The sequence below is a fragment of the Meriones unguiculatus genome, chromosome 7 (genome assembly GCF_030254825.1).
Source record: "Meriones unguiculatus strain TT.TT164.6M chromosome 7, Bangor_MerUng_6.1, whole genome shotgun sequence".
Lineage (NCBI taxonomy): Eukaryota > Metazoa > Chordata > Mammalia > Rodentia > Muridae > Meriones > Meriones unguiculatus.
In genome coordinates, this window is record NC_083355.1 from 47,115,519 (window position 1) to 47,141,414 (window position 25,896).

At 42.6% G+C, this 25,896-nt stretch overlaps 2 protein-coding genes and 1 long non-coding RNA gene across 3 annotated transcripts; 2 read left to right on the forward strand and 1 right to left on the reverse strand.

Annotated features, from left to right (window-relative positions):
• Positions 1-576: 576 nt before the first annotated feature.
• On the reverse strand, positions 577-1,473 carry LOC132655216 (uncharacterized). The gene is made up of 2 exons (XR_009592926.1): positions 1,230-1,473; positions 577-1,071 (listed from the first exon to the last, which is right to left on the reverse strand). It is a non-coding gene; the product is annotated as an uncharacterized LOC132655216 (long non-coding RNA).
• A 2,477-nt stretch (positions 1,474-3,950) lies between these two features.
• On the forward strand, positions 3,951-17,241 carry LOC110561803 (zinc finger protein 564-like). The gene is made up of 4 exons (XM_060387351.1): positions 3,951-4,083; positions 10,580-10,706; positions 10,831-10,891; positions 13,127-17,241. The coding sequence occupies exons 1-4, from the start codon at positions 4,081-4,083 to the stop codon at positions 14,226-14,228; spliced, it is 1,293 nt and encodes a 430-aa protein (XP_060243334.1). The 5' UTR covers positions 3,951-4,080; the 3' UTR covers positions 14,229-17,241.
• Positions 17,242-17,244: 3 nt separating this feature from the next.
• On the forward strand, positions 17,245-25,155 carry LOC132655215 (uncharacterized). Its single transcript, XM_060387352.1, has 2 exons — positions 17,245-17,373; positions 22,353-25,155. Exon 2 carries the CDS (start codon positions 22,354-22,356, stop codon positions 23,371-23,373), a length of 1,020 nt encoding a protein of 339 aa, XP_060243335.1. The 5' UTR covers positions 17,245-17,373; position 22,353; the 3' UTR covers positions 23,374-25,155.
• Positions 25,156-25,896: the final 741 nt, after the last annotated feature.

The window sequence follows — 25,896 nt, forward strand, 5'->3', positions numbered from 1 at the left end:
TTAAGGAAGTTAATGTTTAAATATTTCAATCAGCACAAAGCTCATGTTGGCCTGTTCATGCACCATTACAGATTTTTGATTAAGGAAGTGAGATAATGTCTGTTCTTGGTTGTACCTCTATTCTGGGAAATAAGGAAGTTGACTATTCTGTGAGCCTTACGATGTAAGCATTTCTTAGGTATGTAAGTGAGCCTGTAAAAAATAAACTCGCTTCAGTCTTTGCTGAAGTCCTGCTAACGTTTTCTCACCTTGTCTTTTCTTTTCAATCCTCACTCCTCTCTTGCAGCCTCACAGCACAGGTACCTGGCTGGGCGGCTCGGTCACGTCAACTGATAGTGGCCCCAGCAGGAAATAGCATAAAGAACTCCAACCCCTTTCCCGCTAACCTTCTTTTCCTCCTACCTGGTGTTGGGGGGAGGGGTTGGAAGGGAGGTAGAAGTGTTTAAGAACCCTAAGTAAAGTAGGTTTGTTTTAAAAAAAAAAAAATATCAAGGCTAAAACTGCCACCCCTCCCCCCATCAATCACCAATTAAGAAAATGCCTTACAGGCTGGATACAGCCAGATCTTACAGAGGATTTTTCTTTTTTTTTTTTTTTAATTCTTTTTCTTCACAATTTATTCATTATATGTCATTATATATCCAGATTGAAGATCCCTCCCTCAACTCTCATCCTCTGTCCCTCTTCCCCCCACCCCTTCCCCTAGTCCACTGAAAGGGGAGTTCTCCCCTATTGCCATCTACCCATAGCTTGTTAAGTCTCATCAGGGTACTGCCTCTTCCTCTGTGGCTTGGCAATCCACATCACCAGGGGTGAATGATCAGAGAGCAGTCAACTGAGTTCATGGTAGAGAGAGTCCCTGCTCCCCTCACTCAGAGATCCACATGGAGCTGCCAATTGGCCACATCTGAGCAGGAGTCCTAGGTCTTCTCCATGCATAGTCCTCCGCTGGTGCATCAGTCTCTGCAGGATCCCTGGGCTCAGATCTTTTAGTTTTGTTGGTTTCCTTGTGGGACTACTGTCCCCTCCATGTCCCTCTATTTCCATCCCTTTCTTCCTCCATAAGATTCCCTGCGAAGGAATTTTCTTAATTGAGGTTCCCTCCTCTCAGAGGACTCGAGCCAGCACAACTAGCATCCTTCTCCTCATCAACTCATCCCAGCCAAAAGCCCATAGCCCTTAGAGACACAATACAGTCCTTCCTGCTCCCTGTATGGGCCTCCATCTACCTCCTCTCACCAGCTCCTCTGTGTGTCTCTTCCACTCCTCCCCCTCCACTTCCTGAGCAATCTCTGAGTTTCACTCTGTAACCAAATCATGTGTCCAGTCTCCTAGCGATCATTGCCCGGACCGGCGGGACCTAGTTATTCGTGGGGGCGAAGGGGGTCAATCCTGGAAAAGATGGGCAAGAGAGAGAGAGAGAGAGAGAGAGAGAGAGAGAGAGAGAGAGAGAGAGAAAGGACACAAGCAGACGGTTGCCGGTCAAGTGTCAGCTTTATTGAGCTTTGGTATTTCTTTTAAAGCACGGCTCTGGCAGGGCGGGGGAGAGGGGCGAGAAACGGGGAGTAGTAGTGGAAAAATACCAAGGCCCTTGGTGGGGAGGTGGGAAGTTCCCAAGGCTAAGAAGGTGGGTTAAAGAGTTACAAGGCCCAAAGATAACATCTGTGGTCAGGGATGTGTCCCAAAGCAAACAGTTTTGGGAACAATGGGTCGTAAGAAACTATGGCCTGCTGATGTCTGGTGCTTATTTGGCGGGCCAGGCTCTTAGGGAGGGTCCCAGGGCTTAGTTCCCAACAGATCATTTTTCAGAAGTTTCTCTAGAAGAACATGATGGCAAATGCCGGATCCTCCATAGCCTATCAAGTTAAAGCTCTCCTCTTTCTACATGAAGTCAGCCCAACCTATGGCCCCTTAGATCCTAGAGACAACCCTCTGCATTGTTCTACTTCGAGAGGAAGAGGCCTTGGGGAGAATACATCACCCCCATCTGTTTACCTGTCAGCATGGTGTGGAATGAGGGTTGTACACCTAAAAGCCCCAGGTGGACTTAGAGGCAGAAGGCAGTAAAGTTGTCTTGATTGATGATGCCTGTGGGAGCTTCTGATAAGAGGAGCTGCAAAGGAAAACCTCCTGGTTTGTACCTCTTCCAGACTGTAGGGGAACTGGTAGACTCTTCCAGCCCTAAGTTTCCTCCTTTTCCACCGTATAAAATTCCAAGACAACACACACACACTTGTAAGGTCTCGAACTCAGGACAAATGGCTGAAGTGCATGTAATATAAGCAGTCTCCACTCCTCAGAGAGACTGCTGCCCTTCAGATATTCTTATAACAGGCCCCAGACCTTAGCACAACTGACTCCATGGTAGGAGTGCCATTTTGGCTATAAATCACAGCCTGTAAGGGCCATCTGTCAAAACTAACAAAGGGCTAATCCATCAAAGCCTGAGAAAGTCTCTAAATGTACAAACCTTGCTTTGGGCTTCTATAGTGTCGTTTCTGGCTAATTGGTCTTGCTAACTGAAGCATATCATCCCTGGACATGTTTTGTTTTGCTTTGTTGTGCTTAAAAGCTAACCCTGAGAAAGGTTCAGGGTTACACCAGGGTCCCAAACACCCTATCAAACAGGGAACTTTATCTAGCAATACTGTGTTAAGTCCAGGGAGAGCCTAACTGCCAGAGAGGCACTGAGGGAAACTCGGAAATGGACCAATACAAAAGCAAGAGGTTTATTCAGACCATCGTGCAATGGGGCCTCCTTGAAAGTCAGCAAGGAACAGCACTGGGAGCAAAAGCCTTGGGTTTTTAAATGAAAAGGCATGGGGAGGCGTGGGGTTGCAAGCTTGTCAGTACAGAATTGGTTCACTTTAGGCACCCAAGTCCCCGGACATCTAAAGGATATCTGATCTTTAAGTTACACCAGGGATGTCTTATGACGTGCAGATTCGGTCTTAGTTGGGGAGGGGGGTGACCATCACATCCTGTGACTTCTCCGAAAAGTAAAGAGCTGTCTGGTGAGGGAGTTGTGACCTTTTGGACTGGTTGCCAGGAAACCCTATCTTGTACTGCCCGTTTGGACGTTCCTTGGCAATAGGGAGGAGCAATCTTTTGCAACAGAGAGAAGACCTCGGGCACTGCCGGCCTAGTTTAATTTTTTACAGCAGGGTGGATCTTGTCCCAATTCATCCGCTTCTTCTTTTGTCTGCGTCCTTCTGCTTTCTGGAAAAGTACTGAGAGAACTTAGTTTAGCATGGGGTATAACATTCTTATAAAGAGACCTGTAAAGTTAACTTGTTCCTCTCAGCTGCTACAAACAAAACAAAACAAAACACGGGATATCTCCAGTAGGCCACAGACTAAGTATACAGTGACCTTGGTAATGATAACCACATGGGGGGACGGGGAGGATGGTCCTCCAAAACTTTGAATCCCTTCGAAGCTCTGGCCACAGCCCGGACCTTGCTAAGTCTGCCCCTGGATAAGGACACAGAACTAGAGTTTTCTTTGTGCTCGCATCAGGGCCTCTGAGAAAGCCTTACAGTGGCCTGGCCCCCAACAGCTCTCATGGTAGCCCTGGCTGGCCTTGAACTCCTAATCCTACTTCCACCTCCCGGTGCTGAGTTCCCCTGGTGCAATCCAATTTTCCGCGAATAAATCTGGCTTTTCTTGTGTCCTTTTTGGAGACAAGTTCTCCGGCAGCCAGGCTGATCTTTCACCATTCAGCCGAAAACAGCCCTCAATTCCAAATCCTCCCGCCTCTTACAGCCAGGTACGCAGGCCCAATCAGGTCTGAGCCAGCTGGAATGCCTGGGGAAGCAAGCAGCCAGGCCTGGGCACGGGTTTCCGGACTGTGCAGGAGGCGATAGGTCGCTGTCGCTGTCCATCAGCGAGCAGGGCCCCAGAGCCAATCGGGGTTGCGTGCAGCGGAGTCGTCCAATCAGTGGCGGACAGCCGCTCTTCCGCAGGGCGCCGGCGGGGTAGGCCGCCCTTTGGCAGCGGGTAGGCCTCCCTTTGGCGGCTCGGCAGCAAACACGGTCAGTGGCGAAACCCGGCCGAGTGCGGGCTGGATGAGAGCGCGCCATGGTGAGTGCTGTGCGGAGGCGCGGATGGGAAGCACAGGGCGTAGGAGGCGCAGGCTCTGCGCAGTCGGCAGCCCGGAAATTCCGGCAACTTGCCCAAAGCTTGCAAACCAACTTCGGGGCCCCTTCCCATCCTGTATGTGTGTGCTCAGGGTTCAGGTAGAAAGGGGCCTCACCGAGTTAATTGCTCTTGGGGCGCTTTCTGGATGTAGTGGGATTTATCTTGTGCGCCTGGCCCTTTGGACGATCCCTTGTTGCTAGTCGACTGACCCTTTGGGAATGCTTAGCCATTAGAGCCGCTTGACCCTGTGACCTTGAGTGTCGGTTGCCTCTTGGGTTTCTGGGAACAGGAGAGGATATAAAAGCCAGCAGAGGCTGGGAGTGATTGATAGGGCTGGAGAAGAGAAGGCAGCTGGTGTACATACAAAACACCCATACATATAAAATTTGTTAAAGAAAAAAAGCACATTGGAAAAAAGCAAATTTGGAGAAGGAGGGGGCACCCTTGGGATGTAAAGTAAATAAACTCGTCAAAACAACAAAAACAGGGGGAAAAAAAACTTATTTCCAGTAAGCCAGGCATGGTTCTGTGTCTCTGCGACCCCAATCTTTGGGAAGCAGAGGCCCGAGAATCAAGTTCAAGGGCAGCCTGGGCTACATGAGACCTTGTCCCCGAAACAGGGAAAAGGCAAGTTATTCATGGCCTATGCCTGTGATCTCACTACTAGGGAAGTAGAAGCAAGAGGATCAGGAGTTCAAGGCCACCCTTTGGCTGCTTAGGAACTATGAGACCAGCCTGACCTACCTTGAAATTGTTTCAGCAACAACAGTAACAACAAAATAAGGAAATAAAATGAGTAAGTTGTCACCTTATTTGGAAGGAGTGCAGGAATAGCAGGGGTCAGCTAGACAATGAGATCACGCGTGCACCGTGTGTACTCACAGAGGCCAAAAGAGGACATTGGGTCCCCTGGAAGTGGAGTTTCTCCTGGTTGTGAGCCACCACGTGGGTACTGGGAACCAAACCCAAGTCCTCTGAAAGAACAAGTGCTCCTAACTGCTGAGCCATGTCCTGACCCCTCCCCCCCATTACACTGATTTGTTATGTGGGGTATCACAGTGGCAAGCACCTTCATCTCCGAGCCTGCTCACCAACCTCCCCTGGCTCACTGTCATGACTTTCCAGTGGGGTTTCAGGTACCACTGAGGCCAGGTCAGAAATTCATCTGCCTCCAGAATAAGGGGTCCTCTGTTAACTGGCCACTTTCCTGTGTGGATTTGTTCTGTAGAATCTTGCTATCATGAAAGTGTTTTAGTCAGGCAAGTGAGAATTTGTTGTCCTAGTCAGGCACTGTGTGTGGCACATGCCTGTAATTCCAGCATTCTAGAAGCGGGAGATAGAAGGATTGGGAGTGTAAGGCCAGCCTGGGCTATATACATAGTATGTTCTAGGACAGCTTGGATTATATAATGAAACCTTGTCTCTAAAATTAAAATTCTAATTCATGGTATGATATAAGATTTTGGTTTTATTGGCTGGACTGGAAGAATATTAAGGACTGGAATGAACAGGGGCCTCTTACAGCTCAGGCTGGCCTTGGGCCTTCATGCTATCAAAATTACCTCTACTGATAATCAATTTTAGTATATTATTTCTTTCTAGGAATTGGTTAATTACAACCAAGTTATTAAATATTTCTTTGTGGTCCCTTTAATTTCCACTAGCTCATTTTCACTGAGTTGTCTTTTGTCATTGGTGATTTCTAGATTGTCTTATTTCTGTGCATTTTATTTATTTTTTGTGCATATATTTTTTAGGTATATATATATATATAATATATACATGTATTAGGTATATTTTTAGATATGTATACTAGATATGTATGTATATATGTGTATTTTTAGGTTTTGTGTGTGTGTGTGTGTGTGCGCGCCATGGAGTGCATGTGGAGATCAGAAGACATTCAGAAGTCAGCTCTCACTTTCTGCTGTGGGTCCCAGGGATTGAACCTGGGTCATCAGGCTTGGCTGCATGCCCCGACCCACGGGACCTAGTAATTCGTGGGGTCTGAGAAGAACCAAGCCTGAAAGAAAAATGGGCGAGAGACAAGGAACGAGACCAGGCAATGAGTTGTCGAGGTCTGTTTATTGCTCGCTGGAGCTATACTTTTATATTTTTGAAATAAGGAAGCGACTACCCTCCCAAGCGGGAAAAGGGGGCAAATTATCTCTTGCATAAGTGGCATATTCCGTGGCTCTTCCTGGGATTGATAAAATCAGTCAGGGCAGGGGTGGTTTTGCAACTTCTCGGGAAGTCCCCTCCTGGTGGTTGAAGTTGATTATATACCCAGGCATCAGTAATTTTCCAGTTACCAGAACTAGATCCCTGGGGCTCTTGGTCCCCGGCAGCTGCAAATGCTATTACCTGCTGAGCCTTGTCTCATTTTTTAGTTTGACTAGTTGAATTTCATTTCTCCAGTCATCCTGTTTTTGCAACTGTCATGGTCTTTTTCTAGTTTATAGAGTTTGAGAGTATTTTAAAGATTTATTTTACTTTTAATTTTCTGTGTGTTTGTACATGAGTGCGTTGCCTGGGAATGCCAGAAGAGAGCACTGGATACCCTGGAGCTGGAGTCAAAGTGCTGTGATCTACCCAGTCTGGATGCTGGGAACTGGCTTGGGTCCTCTGGAAGAACAGCCAGTGCTTTCAGGAGGGGAGTGTTAGCCAGCTGCTGCCACCCACTCTACTCCTGTGTGAGTCCATACTCTGCTTAGAAACAGACCCGTAAGGGTTTGTGGCAATTTCTTGGACAGATCAGCTGTGTTAGCATTGTTTGATCCCAGTATTCCTTGTAGCTTGAATCTTGAAGACAAGATTCTGCAGTTAGTCTGCAGTTAGGCTGGGTGCTCCGCCCTCCTTTCAGATAGTCAGGACATGTGTCTCCCAACATTTAACATTTTTAAGGGAGAAGGGGTTTACATCAACTCAGTTCGTTTACAATTCCTCATACTGGGGGGTCACAGCTACGGGCTATTGAAGAGCTGCTAGACTCTGAAATGATTGGCTTTTATTTATAGCTGTATGCTGTGTGTGTGCAGGTGTCCTTGGAGGCTAGATGAGGGCATTGAATCCTCTGGAACTGGAGTCACGGTGGCTGTGAGCTGCCTAGGATGGATGCTGGGGACTGTACTTCAGTCCTCCGCCAGAGGAACAGGTTTTCTTCATCAGGAGCCCCCTCTCTTTCCCCACATTTATTCTTGTTTTGAAGTATTCATATAATTTTGAGATCAAGTGTGTTCAGGGTAGTATGTTCAATGGATAGGGACTATTTGTATAATTTTGAACTGACATTTGAATATAAGTTAAAGCATGATACTTGAATACAATTTATACATTGTGAAATAATTAACGTACATGATTTCACATACAATTTTCCATGGTGACAATAGTTACAGCCTAATCCCATATTGGTTGTCTAGAGTCTTAATACATTGTTATTTATTAATAAGTGCATTTGTTGGGGGAGGGGTTATGCCATGCCATTGGTGTGGAGGTCAGAGAACAACCTGCAGGAGTCAGTTCTCTCCTACCCTGTGGCTTCTAGGGCTTGAACTCGGGTCAGCAGACTTGCAGCATCACCTGTACCCGCTGAGCCAGCTCACCAGGTCCCCTTTCCTGAGTAAGCTGTCTCTAGTTCTCTTTCTAAGCATGTGTCCCTGGTGCAATCCTTTGCCTTGGGACAAGAGCATAGAATGGAGAACCTGCTGATCTGTGTCCCTGCACTAGGCTGAAAGGTCTGTCTCTTGTCCAGATATTAGCCTGGAGCCTGAACCTGATTTCCCTTGTGTACCAGACGCCCTCTCACCACTCTTCCAACCTCTGTGCCGCATTTCTCTCCACCTCTCGCCTCCCCATGGCCACTGCCAGAATTTTGTCTGCCTGCACTTGGTTTTCTCTCAAACTCTGGGTCAATTTTAAGTTCTGGTACTAAATGAGAGTAGGAATCTAAAAGGAAACCTTGGTTTTCCCTGGGAGCAGTGGGATTGCTTGGGATGTGCCCCACTGACGTGTATTTCTTAGCCAGTTGCTTGATTTTTGTTGCTTTACAACTTTTAAATTTTGTGTGAGAGAGAACAATGTTCAGGAGTCTGTTCTGTCCTTCCACGGTGTCGGCAGCATCTTGGCCCAGTGAGCCGTCTCCTACCACCTGGTTACTGTGGCTCAGGGTCAACACCTGAAACCATGCAAATAGAAACACCGTGAAACTGCACGGGCCAGGGCTTTCATTGCCGAGAGGATGGTTGATGGCTGTAGCCAGCGCTTGTTTTGCTTTTCTGCCACTGGGGCGGGGACCAAAGGTCTCTTCCATGTTGACATGTGCCATTCAGCTACATCCAAACCCTCTTTTGCCTTTGAGACACAGTTCTAAATTGTTCATGCTCAAGTCGACAATGCCCAGGTTGTCCTTGAACTTGTCATCCTCTTGCCTCAGCTAGGATGACAGGCTGTGCCGCCACGCCTGGCTTCTACTTCTGACCGTCTCTGTTGATTGTGTGCGGTTTTTTTAAGATTGTGTATGTGTGTGTGGTTGTTTTGTCTGCATGTGTGTGTGCACCGTATATATGCAGTGCCCACAAAGGTCAGAAGAGGGCATCGATCCTGTGGAAATGGACTTACAGATTGTCATGAGCCACTGTGTGGGTGCTGGGAACTGAGCCTGGGGTGGCTGCCAAAGCATTTATCCAGCCCCAGTAATGTTTCTTTTATTGACGATGATTACTGTTGGGTGTGGGGTGCACAAGTGCCATGGCACACAGGAACATGAAAGAATAACTTACACCATGGGTTTCAGGGTTCAAACTCGGGTCATTGGATTTTCACAGCAAGCACTTTCACCTTGCAAACCATCTGACCAGGTGCCTGGTGTGGTTCTCCCACTAAAGCTGGTAGGATCCCTTTCTAAATCCAGATCCTAGATGCTCTCAGAGGATGAACACTGAACTGGCTGCTTGGGGACAGTCTTGGGAAATCTTATTAATCCCTTCAGCTCTCCAGTAGCATTGTATTAGGTGAATGCTGCAGACCGGGTGGGAGACATTAAGAGCCAGGTGGGTGGCTCAGTGGGTAAAGGTGCTTGCTCCCAAGCCTTTCAGTCTCAGTCTGATCCCTGAGATCACAAGGACAGAGCTGTTTCCTGTGAGCTGTCCTCTTGTAAGCAACCTGTGCTTACTTACAGACTCAAGGTCACTTGGAATGGTCTTGAGGAATTCAACCAACCTGGTTGGAAGGGGTCACTGCAAGCTTGAGGCAGTGACCTCAAGATTGAGGCTGTGTTTTATTGAGGGTCATCAGACTTTCTGTACCTTGGCTTTCAGGAGAAACACCAAGTGGCCTGAATGCTTCACTGACTGAGGGAGTGTGTCTGTCTTTGAGGAACTAGAAGGCACGTTGACCAGGAGCCATCGACTAGAACCTGAAAAAAATCTGTGATACGTTTTTCTCAAGGCAGCTAGGCCAGACCCACTCCACAGTTCCCTGTCTCCTCTGACCACTGCTTATGTGTCACAAATACATACTACACACAAAAATTTTTTTAATGTTTAGAGTGGTCTAACTGCACACACTGCCTGTGCTCTCCAGTGAATGGCTGCTCCTTCTGTGTGTCTGTCCTAGCCAGCTTTAACTGTCAAGTTGACACAGCCTAGAGATATCTAAGAGGGCGTCTCAATTGAGGGACTGCCCAGATCAGGCTGGCGTGTGCTCGTGTCTGTGAGCGATTGTCTTGATTGTTAATTGCCCTAGGATGGCCCAGCGCACATAAAAAAGCTAGCTGAGTGTTAGCTTTCAAGTGAGGCAGCAGTGGGCCTCCGTGGCTTCTGCTCCAAATTCCTGCTGTAGTCCATGGCCTGGTTTCCTTCAGTGATGGACTGTGACCTGGAAGAGTAAGCTGAATAAGCTCTTTGTTGCTTCTCTGCTGGTATGAAGAGGCATGAGCAAGGCAACTTAGTGGAGCCCATGACCATCGTTGTATGGTGCAGGCAAGCAGCCTGGAGTAGTAGCTACTGCCTGAAGGATGAGGCAGAGCAGACTAGGAATGGCATGGGCTTTTCCAGTGATAGCCATGGACTCCCCCTCTGACACTGTAAGCAAGCCCCCAGATACATGCTTTCCTAGCGACTCACCTCCAACAAAGCCACGCCTCCCAATCTTTCCTGTGAGGTCCCACCAACTGGGAACCAAACGCTGAAGTAGAGGAGCCGTTGTGGACCATTTTCCCTCAGACCACCACACATTCTTTCCTCGCCGAAGCTGCTTTGGGTCAGTTTTTAGAACACTATTTGTTGCACGGAATCACAGTTGCAGTGTGGGAGAGAGTGTAGACAGCAAGTCTGATTCCAAAGTCCTGGAACTGCTTGGAGTCGGCCTTGCCCCCGAAGCCTGGTGTCAGTGCGATAGATATCCAAGGGTCTCCTTACTTGGAATAACATGACTGTTTCAGGACTTGGTGACCTTTGAGGATGTGGCTCTGCACTTCACCCAGGAAGAGTGGGCATTGCTGGATGCTTCCCAGAAGATTCTCTACAGAGATGTGATGCTGGAGACTTGCAGGAATCTGACTTCTGTAGGTAAGTCGGATGTCCTGCTTCACTCGCTGTTGCTAAGTGCTGATGTGGCAGCCCACATCTAATGATCACTTCTTTTTTTTTTTTTTTCTTGTTCATTGATGTTTTGTTTTTGTTTATATTTTAGGCATAAAACGGGAATGTTGGGATTTGGAAGCTTATTACAGAAATCTAGAGAGAAATCTGAGGTAATGGATACCCACAAAGAAATAGCTGTGTCCCTCAAGAGAATCACTGGATGTCAGGGAAATGTTAAAAAACAGCACAAATGCAAGCTGCTGCTGCTTTTTATTCTTTTTCTTCTTCTTCCTCCTCCTTCTCCTCCTCCTTCTTCTTCTCCTCTCTGTCTGAAAATGAGTGAGTTGTATTGTACTATAGATATTTGAGGTCTGCAGAATAGTTTCTATAAAGCCAGTATTAAGATATTCCAGGAAAATTCCTACCAGGATGTAAAGTTGGTTGGTTAGTTAGTTAGTTACAATTTTAAAAGTCATTCCAGCTGGGGTCAGGGTACTGTGCAAGCCTGGTAACCCAGGTTTGATGCGTGACACCTACGTAAAGATGGTGCAGGAGCAATTTCACAAAGTTGTCCTGTGACGTCCACATGGACTCTTGACACGGGCCCAATTTACAGCACACACATGTACATGAGTAATAAAATAAGTGTAAAAGAGCATTTTCAAGATAGTCCAGATAAATACTGCTTCAATACTAGCCATGGGGCTAGAGAGAGATGGCTCATTGGTGAAGGGTACTTGCTGCTCTTAAAGAGTACCCAAGTTTGCTCCCCAGCACCCACATCAAGCAGCTCACAACTGCCCACAGCTCGAGTTCCAGGGCGCCCAGCTTTTGTGGCTTTTTGTGTGTATTGATGATTATTAATATTTTATATTGATTATCTTTTAAACAGTGGTTATTCCTAAACCAGCTATATAGCCAAATCACCACACAGACACTAGGATTTACTTAATTAACCTAGAGCACAATACTGGGCAATATTTACTCCATCCTAAACCTTCATGCCCACATAGCTTCCTCCCATTCAAATTTCCCACATTATACTTGCTTTTTAGTCATATCTTAGGTCCGGTTCATCTCTTCTAGTGTTTCCAGATCCTCTCCTCTCAGATCTCTCTTTCCACCACTCCTTTATCCTCCCCTCCGGACCAGGATGCCCCCCCCATCCTCTCCATTGTTTAGCATTGGCTGGTTGTTTTTATTGTCAATACAGAGAACAAATGGTAGCACATTTATACAAATTTGAGACAGGTGGTGCTTATAATAAACATCACAATGCAATGTCCGGGTTGAAACTAGGTAGTGGGGTAGAGAGAAATCAGCATTTGAATGAAAAGGGTAAATTGTATGCATTCCACAAGAACATTATACCAACGTGTGTGCATGTGACTTTTGTGTACATGCACAGATACACATGCACACTGACTTACTTTTTAATTACTGTAAAGAGACACATTCCTTGCCAAATCTCACAAGAATGGTCTCTGGCCCAATTGCTAATATTGTTTTGTCTGAAACTTTGAGCTGGTCCTCTGTAGTAGTCCACTTTCTCTCAGCTGTCTTCTGATCTCTTACTAAGATGGCCCATAAGCTGTAAGCTCTGCTTTCTCCATCCAAAGTCTCAAAAAGCAGCAAGGGCCTGTCATGGCAATGACTGATCCCTGGTCATCTTCTGCCCTCATATTTATTGCCATGAAAAGACACCATGATCAAAAGCAAGTGACTAAACAAGAAAGCATTTCCTTGGGGCCATGCATCAGTTTCAGAGGGTGAGGTTTCAAAGCCCGTACCCCTTCCCCAGTAACACGCCTCCAACAATGCCACAGTAAGGCCTTCCTAAGCAGTGTACCAACTAGTGACCAAGCATTCAAACTACCACATTCACATCATTTGAGAAAATAACTAAGTCTTTAAAAGTAATAATAGTAGCTATGGTCCAGACATCTTACAGACGCTTGACTCTACTCATGTCAAACTTCTCATCAGTACCATGCCCTGCATGGCTTGGCCTTGGAACTCTGGCTGGGGCCACAGGGAGTGAGGAAAGGGCAAACACATGGAAAGGAGAGCTGGAGTCTGGCGGGCCACATGCACTTGCTGGAGAGGCAGCAGCTAGGCAACAGCCAGAATGTAATAAACACTTGTACTTACTTGCCAAACAGACTGGCAACATTTGCATTCAAACTGGAGGAAGTCTTTGCTATTCTATTAGTCTGAGACATAGCCATGCCTGTGTCGGCAATATACAGTCACTCAGGATTTTATCTCCTCTTCACACATTCACTCTTTGCTTCCTTGCTTGCCCACACTTCAAATTGTGAATGTTCCCAATGTAAACTTAATATCTACTAATATAAAATCATTAGAAAGCAAACTCTTAAGATTGTATTTCTCAATTTTTACAGACTTAAAGTTGTAAAGATAAACTGTGAACCTACCGACAATGGCCAATGTAGAGAAGCTGTTACCCGAAATCAAGTTAGTGTCACAAACAAGAAAATGCTTGAACCAAAGCTTCCTTCATGTGACATCATCAGTCAATCATCCCTGAAGAGGCATAAACACAAACCGTGCGACTATCGGAAATACGTAAAGAAATACTATGAATGTGAAAAATGTGGTAAGGCCTTTACGTGCCCCAGCTCCCTTAAAAAACATAAGAAAGTCCACACTGGAGAGAAGCCATACAAATGTGAGTATTGTGAGAGAGCCTTCAGTTACCGGTACTGTGTTGAAAGGCATATGCTTACTCACAGTGCAGACAGGCATAAATGCATGGTGTGTAAAAAAACATTTCCTAATTCTGTTGCCCTTAGGGAACATAAAACATTTCACTCTGGAGAGATCCCTGAATGTAAGGAATGTGGGAGAATGTTCTGGACTTCCAGTTCTCTAGATATGCATAAAAGGCTTCATACAGCAGAAAAACTCTATGAATGTAAAGACTGTGGGAAAGCCTTCATGAGTTACTGTTCCTTTAAACTCCATCAAAGGACTCACACTGGGGAGAAGCCTTATGAGTGTAAGCAGTGTGGGAAAACCTTCAGACATTCCAGCCATGTGCAAGCACATAAGAGAATTCATACTGGAGAGAAACCTTATGAATGTATGCAGTGTGGAAAGACATTCACTTCCGGCCACTGTGCAAGAAGACATTTAGGGACACACAGTGGAGCCTGGCCTTACAAATGTGAGGTGTGTGGGAAAGCTTTTCCCTATGTCTATTCCCTTCGAAACCACAAAAAATGCCACGCCAAAGAAAAACTTTATAAATGTAAACAGTGTGGCAAAACCTTTAAATATGCTGCTTCCTTGCGAAACCATGAGACCACTCACACCGGAGAGAAGCCCTATGAGTGTAAGGAGTGTGGGAAAGCCTTCAGTTGTTCCAGTTACATTCAGAATCACATGAGAACACACAATGGACAGCCCTATGTATGCAAAGAATGTGGTAAGATGTTCTCATATTCCAAAAGTCTTCGAAGACACATGAATATCCACAATTAATGGGAGATGGATAGTTTTAAGTGTAAACTATATAGATCTCCATACATTACAGCTCCTTATTTAAAAAAAAAAAAAAATCACAGTGGAAAATGAGCCTAGAATGCGGTATGCGTGCCAAAGTCTCAGTACGTGCCACAGTTTGATGTGCCAAAACCCTGCAGGCTGAAAGATCATTGGTAAGCACTTCAGCACTGAGGATCTCCTGACGATGAACACTCAGAACTTGGGAAAGCTTTTGACCGTCCTTGCTAGCACACACGGGAAGACACAGTGAAGAGAAAATTGTTTTGCTGTTAGCAGTATGGAGAAAATTTTGTCTCTCCTACTTTACCTTGAACTTCAGTAGTATGGGAAAGTCTTAAATAACATATAGCCTTATGACATTTACAAACCTCCATAGATCCAATCTTTAAATGGAAGAAATACTTGGTCTCTTGCAAAGTTAGCAAATGTTTTCAGATCCATGAAGTGAGTCCCCAAATTTTGTAAACCTAAGAAGTACAAAACCTGTTGTTCTGGAGCCTGCCAGTAAAGTCGAACAGTACCTGAATGGGGAGTGAGTATTGAAAGAAAGAAAGCAAGACACAAGATCAGCTTGAGAAGGACTGTCAGCGAATACTGCAGCCCCGAGTTTACTCAGCAGCTCCTTTTTATAGGCAAAGCAAAACAGGTCACATCAACACAAGGAAGGGGTTCATGGAGCCATCAAACTTCTTAAACCACTTCCCTGTAGCAGATATGGTCCAAGGTCACAGAACAAGGTAAAGGAACTTGGCAAAACACCTTGCTTATCTCTGTTCCAGGGTGAAAACATGTTTTTCGCTGAAAATAGTGTATTAGCTTGCCAAACAAGCAGCTTACCACAGGCGCCTCCCTTTTTTATTTTCTAGGAAAGACCATAGCTTAAGAGCTATGGAGCAGAAGATTGTGCTTGCCGCTCTTGAAAGATATATTCTTACTTGTACTGGTAATGAATTCCATCATTCATGCCCTCTCTTAGGTTGAATATTCCTCGGTGAGATCTTACTCAGTGAGATCTTTGTGTCTACCAGCCACTGCTAGGGTAGATGCTGGAGTTTAATCTTATGCAGATCAGCTTTAACATTCCAGAAGGCCTAATAAGAGTAACAAGCCAAGTCCTGTAACAGTCCATAAAAGTGACATTAAAAAGAAGGATTACTCTAAAAGAGGTCCTGAATGGATTTCCTTGCTGAGGGATGAAGTTCTGTAGCACCCCATGACATTGTTGGGGTGCCTGGGCTGGCCCCTCTTTCCATTTCCCTTCATTAAAGGGTCTCCTGTGGCATCTTTTTAGAGCTACATTCAGTAGCCCAATGCTTTCCTCTTACGTATTGGGCATAGACCAGGTTCCTTTTGATTCCCTTCTTACTAGCATTAGGACAATTCTTTTTCTATGGCAAATTTTCCATTTGCCATAACCACTTCCTGGAGGTCCCAGTACTCTATTCTTTGAGCCTTTCACTGAAATAATACCTCTTTAATAGGCTTCCCTTGTAGAGCAGCAGCCATAGCCACTTCTTGAGTATAAGACAGCCCAATGTCAGAACATAACATAATACAGTCAGAAGTATTTCCTTTCTTCCTAAAGGGTCTCAAAACTGCTTGGCAAGCACTGCTAACATTTTCATAGGCCAATTGTTTTACTAATAATAATCCAGAGTCTTCATCACCTATAAGTAGGCTTGCTGTTTGCATGAATCTACAAAGTCTTGAAATAATTCATCAGGTCCCTGACAGATTTTAGACAAATCCTCCACCTGTCTGTTTGCACAAGTTTATTCCAGGCCCTTCTGGCAGCAGCATTTACTTGAGCATAAATGGCCACATCGAAATCCAACTGCTGTCAGTTTCTCTGTGATTCCTTCTCCAGCAAGCATGTTATAAGTTTTAGGAACTCCTTTAGCTCAATTGATTTTACCTGTAGTTTGACACTGCTCAGCAAATTCAAACTTCCATAATATATTATCTCCTCCAGATAAACATGCTCTTGCCAATTGCTTCCAGTTCCCTGGGCAGAGGGCCTCACAGACAAGGACTCTTAACAGCTTGAGTAAAGGGTGCTGTAGGACCATTTTGGGCACATGCAGTTTTTAATTGCTTAAAAGGTATAGGAGCATTGCCACGTCCGTCTCGCCAGCTGCGCAGGCTGCAACAGCCCTGTGACAAGCTTGGTGAAACCTGTAGGAGCATGAAGTTCTCCAAGGGGATGGATAAGGCTCTGAAGCCTGGACATTTGTTTAGGCGAAGACTCGGGCCTCCTGGGATGAGGAAATGGCTGGGGTAACTCGGATGGCTTGGTTTCACTTTTGAATTTCTGCTTTGTCTCATAGCGATTGCACACACTTCTTGGAAAGAAATGGGGGCATCTTTGAAAGCCCTGCTTTCCCAGAAATTATGTCTCAATAGAGGAAATTCAATTCATTGAGACTGGGCTTGAATCAACTCTTAGAAATGCTATATGTAACAATTCTGATAATATTTTCAAGTAATCAGTTGCAAAATAATTCTAGTTTACCACTAAATTTAGCTTTACTTTATCTTCCCAGGATAGGAACGTATTCTGTTCCAAGTAGCTGATGCAGTTAGTGAACCTTATGATAGTACATGGAGTAAAAGGAACAGGGGATGGAAAGCAGAGGCAGATGTCTGTAAAAGTTATGAAGCCTGAAAAGAACATTTTGAGAACGTTTGGAATCAAAGGCAAGATTAGCATAAGAATGTCTATACTGAGCCTAACGATCTGGAACTTGTCCCTGCTATGGTCTTGATCAGGGGTTAAGCAAGGTTAATTGATCACGCTTGTTATGATAATATCAGCCTTTTTTAGTTGAACCTTTGACCTTTTTATGGTCTTTTTTTAGAAGTTATGTTTGATGACTATCTGTACTACGTGGCCACCTATCTTGGCACTCTTACAAATTCCTCTTAATGGTTTTTTTCTGACTGTATAAATTGACTACTAAAACAGTAAAGTTTTGCAGCAGCATAAGAACTCACTGAGTCTGTGTTGTGTTGCGCCGAATCCTTCCCTCCTGAGATCTTCCAAGGACCCTGAGTCAGACTTTGCCCTGACCTCCCGGGCCGGTCGGTGGCAGGTGGCGCCCGAACAGGGACTTGAAGACAGGTAAGCACAAAAAGGCAATCAGGGAAGGATCGGATCCTGCCGCAGGGTGCTGCAGACCCGCCACAGATAAGCTTGTGGTTAAGGGCAGGGAATCAAGAATATCATGGGGATTTCTGGCTCAAAGGGCAAGCGTATGTTCCTGTCCATTCTGAGGCATATGCTCTCAGAAAAGGGGTTACGAATTTCAGATGAAACTGCTTCTCAGTTTTATGAGTATATGTTGAGGGCAGCACCTTGGTATCCCCTGGAAGGTTCCCTGACTCTACCAGATTGGAAAAGGTTAGGTAAAGATTTGAAAAAGTATGCTGTTGATCATCCTGAGGAACCAATACCTAGGCAAATGTTTCCTATCTGGTTACAGATCAGAGATGCATTAACAAAAAAATCTGATTTAGAATTATTAACAGAGGAAATATGCTCTAATTTTGAGAAACAACCTTTAATTTTGACTGAGAAAGATTGTAAATATGGAGCTACAATAAAGCCGCCTATTAAAGAGCCTCTAGGTCTAGAATTGGGAGATTCTGATGATTTGTTTGATGAAGAGCAAGCTTATAAGGATGAGATGTATCCAGAGGACAGAGATCATGACTTTTTTACAGCCATGGCTGCTTCGCCTAAAGCATCTCCATTTGCTCCTCCTGTTCCTAAACTAAGGAGAAAGCCTCATCCTCCAATTGGTTTTCAAGCCGTATTACAGGAAGCTAAGCAAACTGGAGATATAACATTTGGCTTCCCAGTTATTAATGCAGGGCAGGATGATGATAAACCAAAATGGGAGCCTTTATCTCTAAAAACTTTGAAAGAATTACAAGCGGCAGTTAAGACTGCTGGACCATCGGCTCTTTTTACTCTTCAGGTATTGGACCTGATTGCAAGTCAATGGTTAACTCCTAGTGACTGGCATCAGACGGCTAAGTCAGTACTGTCTCCCGGAGATTATGTATTGTGGAGAACGGATTATGAGGATAGATGCAGAAGATCTATGGCTACTACCTTGGCACCATTAGGGAAAAAAGGAAAAACAGCTAACCTGGATATGTTATTAGGAACTGAAATATATATTACTCCCGAAAGCCAGACTAAACTATCCAAGGAAGTTCTTAAGGAGGTTATGGCCAATGCTGTTTCGGCATGGAGAGCTATTCCTCCTGCTGAAGGATCAGGTACTGTGCTGGCAGGAATTAAACAAACGTTGGAAGAACCATATCAGGCCTTTATAGCTAGGCTTGAAGAAGCTATTAATAGGATGTTGCCTCCTAGTGAAGGGACTTCCCTCCTTTTAAAACAACTGGCATGGGAAAATGCAAATGCTCTGTGTAAAGACTTGATTAGGCCCATTAGGAAAACGGGGAACCTTCGGGATTATATCAAGGCTTGTGCTGATGCCACACCAGCAGTAATACAAGGAATGGCATATGCAGCTGCCATGCATCGAACCCCTATTTCTAAATTTATCAAGGCCACCTATGGGGGTGGAAAGAATGAAAGGAGTTTTACCTGCTATAATTGCGGGAAACCAGGTCATAGGAAAAACGCTTGCCCTAAAGATGACCAGAATAAGGGAACAAAAAAAGGAACTACAGCCCCAAAAATATGTCCTAGATGTGAAAAAGGAAAACATTGAAAAAATGAATGTAAATCCAAGTTCCACAAAGATGGAACTCCTCTGACTGAAAAGGAATCAAAAAACTAGGAGAGGGGCAACCTCTTAGCCCCACTCCAAGAGAGGAAAAAAAGAACTCTTTAATAGATAAGAGTTTACTTAATCCAGATGCTCCTTGTTTTAATATAAGAAATTTACCCCGTGCGACACCAGGAAGTGCAGGGCTAGACTTAATAGCTCAAAAAGACTACATGATCTCATCCTTAGATGGGGTGAATGTTTTGGATACAAGTGTTAAAGGAGAGCTTCCTATGGGAATCTTTGGACTTATAATAGAAAGAAGTTCTAATTTTAACAAGGGAATAGAAATAATCCCTGGAATTGTGGACTCTGATACTAAAGAGACCATTAAGGTACTTTACAAAGCTAATAAAGAAACAATTATAATAAAAAAAGGTCAAAGAATAGCTCAAATAATCCTGATACCTTATTATTATACTCCTAATCCAAATTTAATGAAAAAAAGAACTGAACAATTGGGATCCTCAGATGTGGTAGCTTGGACTCAGGGAATCACTTCTGATAGGCCTTTCCTGACCATATTAGTACAAGGAAAAGCTATTAAGGGACTCCTGGATACTGGTGCTGACAAAACTTGCATAGCAGGCAAAGACTGGCCATCTACGTGGCCTGTCACTAAAACAGTCTACCTTAATAGGACTGGAAATGGCTTCCAATGTGGCAAAAAGCACAGAATTTATTCCTTGGGCATTTGAAAATAATCAGGGACATATTCAGCCTTATGTGATACCTTCTCTACCTTTTACTTTATGGGGAAGAGATTTGATGCAAAATTTAAATTTAAGCCTAACTACTGTTCCTATTGATGAACAATATTTTCCTTAGGGGCCATTGATGAAAACTTATATGCAGACAAAATACCTTAAAAAGGTAAAAATCCTGTTTGGCAAAATCAATGGCCCCTTACTAAAGAAAAAATTAGGGCCATTCAAAAAATAGTTAAAGAACAATTAAATAAAAAACATTTAAAGGAAAGCAATAGTCCATGAAATACTCCAATCTTTGTGGTTAAGAAGAAATCTGGAAAATGGAGATTATTGCAAGACCTAAGGGCAGTTAATGCGGTCATAGAAGACATGGGAGCATTACAATTAGGATTACCATCTCCGGTAGCAATCCCAAAAGAATGTCATCTTATAGTAATTGACTTGCAAGATTGCTTCTTTACAATAAAACTGCATCCTGAAGATTGCAAAAAATTTGCTTTTACTATCCCTTCTATTAATCACAGGGAACCCTGCAAACGCTATGAATGGCAAGTACTTCCACAAGGAATGAAAAATAGTCCTACTTTATGCCAAAAATTTGTAAATATGGCAGTAAGCCCTATTAAAAAAAATATATGAATGCATATATTATTCATTATATGGACGATATACTAATGGGGCATAAAGATAAAGAAATAGTAAAAAAAATACTTGTGGACTTGATAAAGTCTTTGGAAGATTTTGGACTGATCATTGCCCCTGATAAGATTCAAAAGGAAAGGCCAATTAGATATTTAGGGCATGAAATTCATGATCAGCATTTAGCATCCCAACATATACAGATTAGGAGAGATAATTTATGTACATTAAATGATTTTCAAAAACTGCTAGGAAATATTAATTGGATTAGGCCATACTTAAAAATTACCACAGGAGAGTTAAGTCCTCTCTTTAATTTGTTACATGGTGACTCATATCCTAAATCAAAAAGAGTCCTAAGTAAGGAAGCTATAGAGGCTTTGCAATTAGTAGAGAAAAAATTAAATGGAGCAAGATTGCACCAAATAACTTATACCTTGCCTTGGTCTCTTCTCATTATTAAAACATCTTATACTCCAACAGGATGTTTATGGCAGTCTGGGATATTGGAATGGTTACATTTACCCCATACTCAAGCAAAAATTTTAACATCTTATGCTGATTTGGTAGCTCAATTAATTATAAAAGGAAAAAATAGATCAAAAGAAATTTTTAAAAAAGACATGCAAGAAATAATAGTTCCATATTCCAAAACTCAATTTGAGTACTTGTTACAGGAAAATGAGAATTGGGGATTAGCTCTAACAGGATATGCAGGACAAATTAAATATCATTTGCCAAAACATCCAGTATTAAAATTTGTTAAAGAGACTAAAATACTGTTCCCCGAGAAATGCTCCATAACGCCCTTGGAAACAGCTTTTACTATTTTTACTGATGGGTCAAATAATGGTACTACAGCTGTCTGGGTAGAAGAAAAACCACCTATAGTTTCTCATACTGATAAGACACTGCTCAGCAGACTAAACTAGTTGCGGTTACTTTGGCTTTTCAACATTTTCCACAAAGGTTTAACCTTTATACAGATTCTAAATATATAGTCAGCCTGTTTCCTACTATTGAAACAGCTTTAATAACGGGCACTACAAAAATTAAGAAACAATTGAGCAATATGCAACATTTAATTCATAAAAAAAAAGAAAAATTTTTTATAGGACACATCCGGGGACACATGTCTTTACCTGGACCTTTAACTTATGGTAACTATATGGCAGATTATTTTACAAGACCTGTCCAAATTAATAATGTATTGGAAGCTAAACAAAATCATGCCTTACATCATCAAAATGCTAATGCTTTAAGGTACCAATTTAAAATTACCAGGAAACAGGCTAGACAAATTGTAAAAAATTGTAATACATGTCCACCTGCTAGACAGGTACAAAAGATGGGAGTTAATCCTAGAGGATTAAAACCAGGACATTTATGGCAAATGGATGTAACACATTGTCCTCAATTTGAAAAACTCTGTTTTATTCATGTATGTGTGGATACTTACTCACATGCAATCACTGCCTCAGCGAGGACTGGAGAAGCGGTAAAAGATGTCTTACAGCATTTAATTATGTCTTTTAATCTATTGGAAAAACCAATAAAAATTAAAACAGACAATGGACCTGCCTATTGTTCAAAAGCTTTTAAGCAATATTGTAAAACTTGGGGAATATTGCATGTAACGGGTATCCCCCATAATCCTCAAGGGCAGGCTATAATAGAAAGAGCTCATCAAGATTTAAAAGGACAAATACACAAGTTGAGGAAAGCTCATAAATACTTCTCTCCGCATCATCTTTTAAGTCATGCATTATTCACATTAAATCGTGAATGTTAATGACCAAGGAATATCTAAAATGGAATTGCATTGAAATCCTAAAATGGAAACTGTAAAACCTTTAGTAAAATAAAAAGATTTATTAACTGGTGCCTGGAGAGGCCCAGATCCCCTTATAACTTCAGGGAGAGGGTATGCTTGTGTATTTCCACAGGATGAGGACTCTCCCATCTGGATCCCAGACCGCCTCATCAGACACTCCTCGCCGTCGAAATCGCAACCAAAAAAAGATGAAGAGACTGCAGCAAAAAATGAGAAGGCTTGCTATGATGACAACGAACAAGTCAACACTCCTTCCTACACTGCAACAGATGACAGTCCTCTTGGAAAAGGGGAAAGATATAGTACTAGCAGTGAAAAAAACACCCTCTCTAGCTAATATTTTTCTTGCATGTATACTTTTACTCTCAGCTGCTCCTACTCACGGTGATTCATATTGGGCATATGTCCCTAAACCTCCCATGGTTCACCCAGTAACCTGGACTAAACCAAAACATATTAAAGTTATGACTACTGTGACAAAAATTTTGGGGGAAACTCCAGTTTTAACTACTAAAAAAAAATATTCCTCTGTATTTTCCTATGAGGGCAAATCAGACTCCGCCCCAATCTGCCTTGGCCTTTCAGGGATCTCAGTGCCTGGATGTTTACCAGTTTCCTATAGAACATTTGTGACTGACACACTAGATCCTAATGATCAGGCAAGGAGGTTAGTATGGGAACTACAAATTAAGACTCTGGGATGGTATACAGTAAATAAAACATTTAGTTGGTACGAAGAGCTTCCTTTACCCGATTGTACGAAAATTTATTATAATCCAGATATCCCATGGGTTTATAATGAGCAATATCCTAATTGGCTTTCTTGCGGATTTAAAGTAAGAGGAATGCCCTTTAAGATCACAGATACAAAAAAAATTATTTGGGATTTCTCTGCATCATCCCCGTTTAGGGATAGTTCTATTTATTTTAAAAAGTATGCTTATAGATATAATAATTATAAACCCAATAGTGTTATTTATAGATATTTTTCACCTGGATTTGTAGAACCAATATGGGTATCAAAACATCAAAATAAAACTAGGATTCAACCTAAATTATTTAGATTAGCTGCAGCCATAGACATGGTATTATTAAAAAACCTAAGGCTACTACTTCTAAAGCTATTTCTATGAGAGCATGCGTCCCATACCCTTATGAAATTTTTTTAAAAAGCCAAGACCGTTTCTCTATAATAAAAATTTCTGAGGTTTCTTATCATATTACCTGTACTGCATGTATATTGACTAATTGTATAAAAAGTTCCTTAAAAAAAAAATATAATATTATGTTTTTAGTAAAACGGCCAGCTTATGTTTTGCTCCCTGTAAGGTTAAAAAAATCCTGGTATAAAGATACCGGGTTAATGGTTATAAAAAACTTTAGTGCCTTGCTTAGACCAAAAAGATTTGTGGCTGCTTTGATTTTAAAAATTACAGCTTTAATTGCCATTTTGACCTCCTTTGCTGTTTCTACTACAGCCTTGGTAAAAAATATACAAACGGCTCATTATGTCAATAATATGCATAAAAATATATCTACCATCTTAGCTAAACAATATATTATAGATAAAAAAATAGAAACAAGAGTAAATGCTTTAAAAAAAGTGGTTTTAGCTATGGGACAAGATATAACTAATATTAAGATAAAAATGTCATGCAACTTATAAATATATCTGCGTGACTCCAGCGAGATATAATATTTCTGATAATTAAAACAAGACAAGGGCTCATTTATTAGGAGTTTAAAAAGATAATGATCTGACACATGATTTTGAGAAAATTCAAAAACAAATCTCAAAAGTTAGTCAAGCCCATCTAAATAAATATGGTTTTAAAAATCTGGTTTTAAAAGAGTTGTATAATAATGTAAAAACTCTTAATCCCTTACATTGGTGGCATTATATAATTATTGCTGCCGTTGCATTCGTGGTAATCTTTGTAGTATTCATGGTGTTTCCTTGCCTTTTTAGAGTCATTCTCTCAGCCATTAAAACCACTCAGAGAGATATCGAGAAATTTCGTCTTAAAAACAAAAAACCGGAAACTGCCACGTCCGTCTCGCCAGCTGCGCAGGCTGCAACAGCCCTGTGACAAGCTTGGTAAAACCTATAGGAGCATAAAGTTCTCCAAGGGGATGGATAAGGCTCTAAAGCCTGGACATTTGTTTAGGCAAAGACTCGGGCCTCCTGGAATGAGAAAATGGCTGGGGTAACTCGGATGGCTTGGTTTCACTTTTAAATTTCTGCTTTGTCTCATAGCGATTACACACACTTCTTGGAAAGAAATGGGGGCATCTTTGACAGCCCTACTTTCCCAAAAATTATGTCTCAATAAAAAAAATTCAATTCATTGAGACTGGGCTTAAATCAACTCTTAAAAATGCTATATGTAACAATTCTGATAATATTTTCAAGTAATCAGTTACAAAATAATTCTAGTTTACCACTAAATTTAGCTTTACTTTATCTTCCCAGGATAGAAACGTATTCTGTTCCAAATAGCTGATGCAGTTAGTAAACCTTATGATAGTACATGGCGTAAAAAAAACGGGATAAAAAGCAGAGACAAATGTCTGTAAAAGTTATAAAGCCTAAAGAAAACATTTTAAAAACGTTTAAAATCAAAGACAAAATTAACATAAAAATGTCTATACTGAGCCTAACGATCTAAAACTTGTCCTGCTATGGTCTTGATCAGGGGTTAAGCAAGGTTAATTGATCACGCTTGTTATGATAATATCAGCCTTTTTTAGTTAAACCTTTGACCTTTTTATGGTCTTTTTTTAAAAGTTATGTTTGATGACTATCTGTACTACGTGGCCACCTATCTTGGCACTCTTACAAATTCCTCTTAATGGTTTTTTCTGACTGTATAAATTGACTACTAAAACAGTAAAGTTTTACAACAGCATAAGAACTCACTGAGTCTGTGTTGTCTGTTGCGCCGAATCCTTCCCTCCTGAGATCTTCCAAGGACCCTGAGTCAGACTTTGCCCTGACCTCCCGGGCCGGTCGGTGGCAGAGCATGAACTCTCACCATATTACTCTGTCCATCAGGTTGCTTTAGAACTGGAAAACGGTAAAACTCAGTTATATCCTCTCCTTTCTGCCTAGCTTGTAAGGAACTTGTAAAGAGGATACAGTTGTTCGTGCAGTAAAGAAAAAGGCCCCCTTTTTTGAGCTGTAGCAACTGTAGCTGCCCCGGAAAGGGGGGGGGGTCTAAACTTGCAGTCAATGAGGGAGTTGGAGTGGGGCATTGAGCCTCATTTTCCCTAGTAGTTAATTTTCCAAATTTTCTGTTTATTTCCTCCAAGCCCCCTTCCAACTTTTCTATTTCTTTTTGCCAAAGCTTAAGGTTTTTTACCACTCATAGCCTGAATTGGAGGGTATTTCTCAGAATGATATTTTGCTGCTTCTTCCTCCAACTCTGCAACCTCATCAGGATCTAAGTTACCATCAAAGTCTTTTCCTAAATTGGAATTATTGTCGTCAGGAGAGCCATGGAACTCTTCAGGAGGAGCCGATGGTTTAGTCTCATTTTTTCCCAAAGCCTTTTTCCTCTCTAACTCGCTTTTTCTGTAACATGCCGCAGATTCAGACTGTCTCTAATTAAAGTCCGTACAAAAAGTGTGCGGCTACTGCCTTGTCCCAGGCTTAC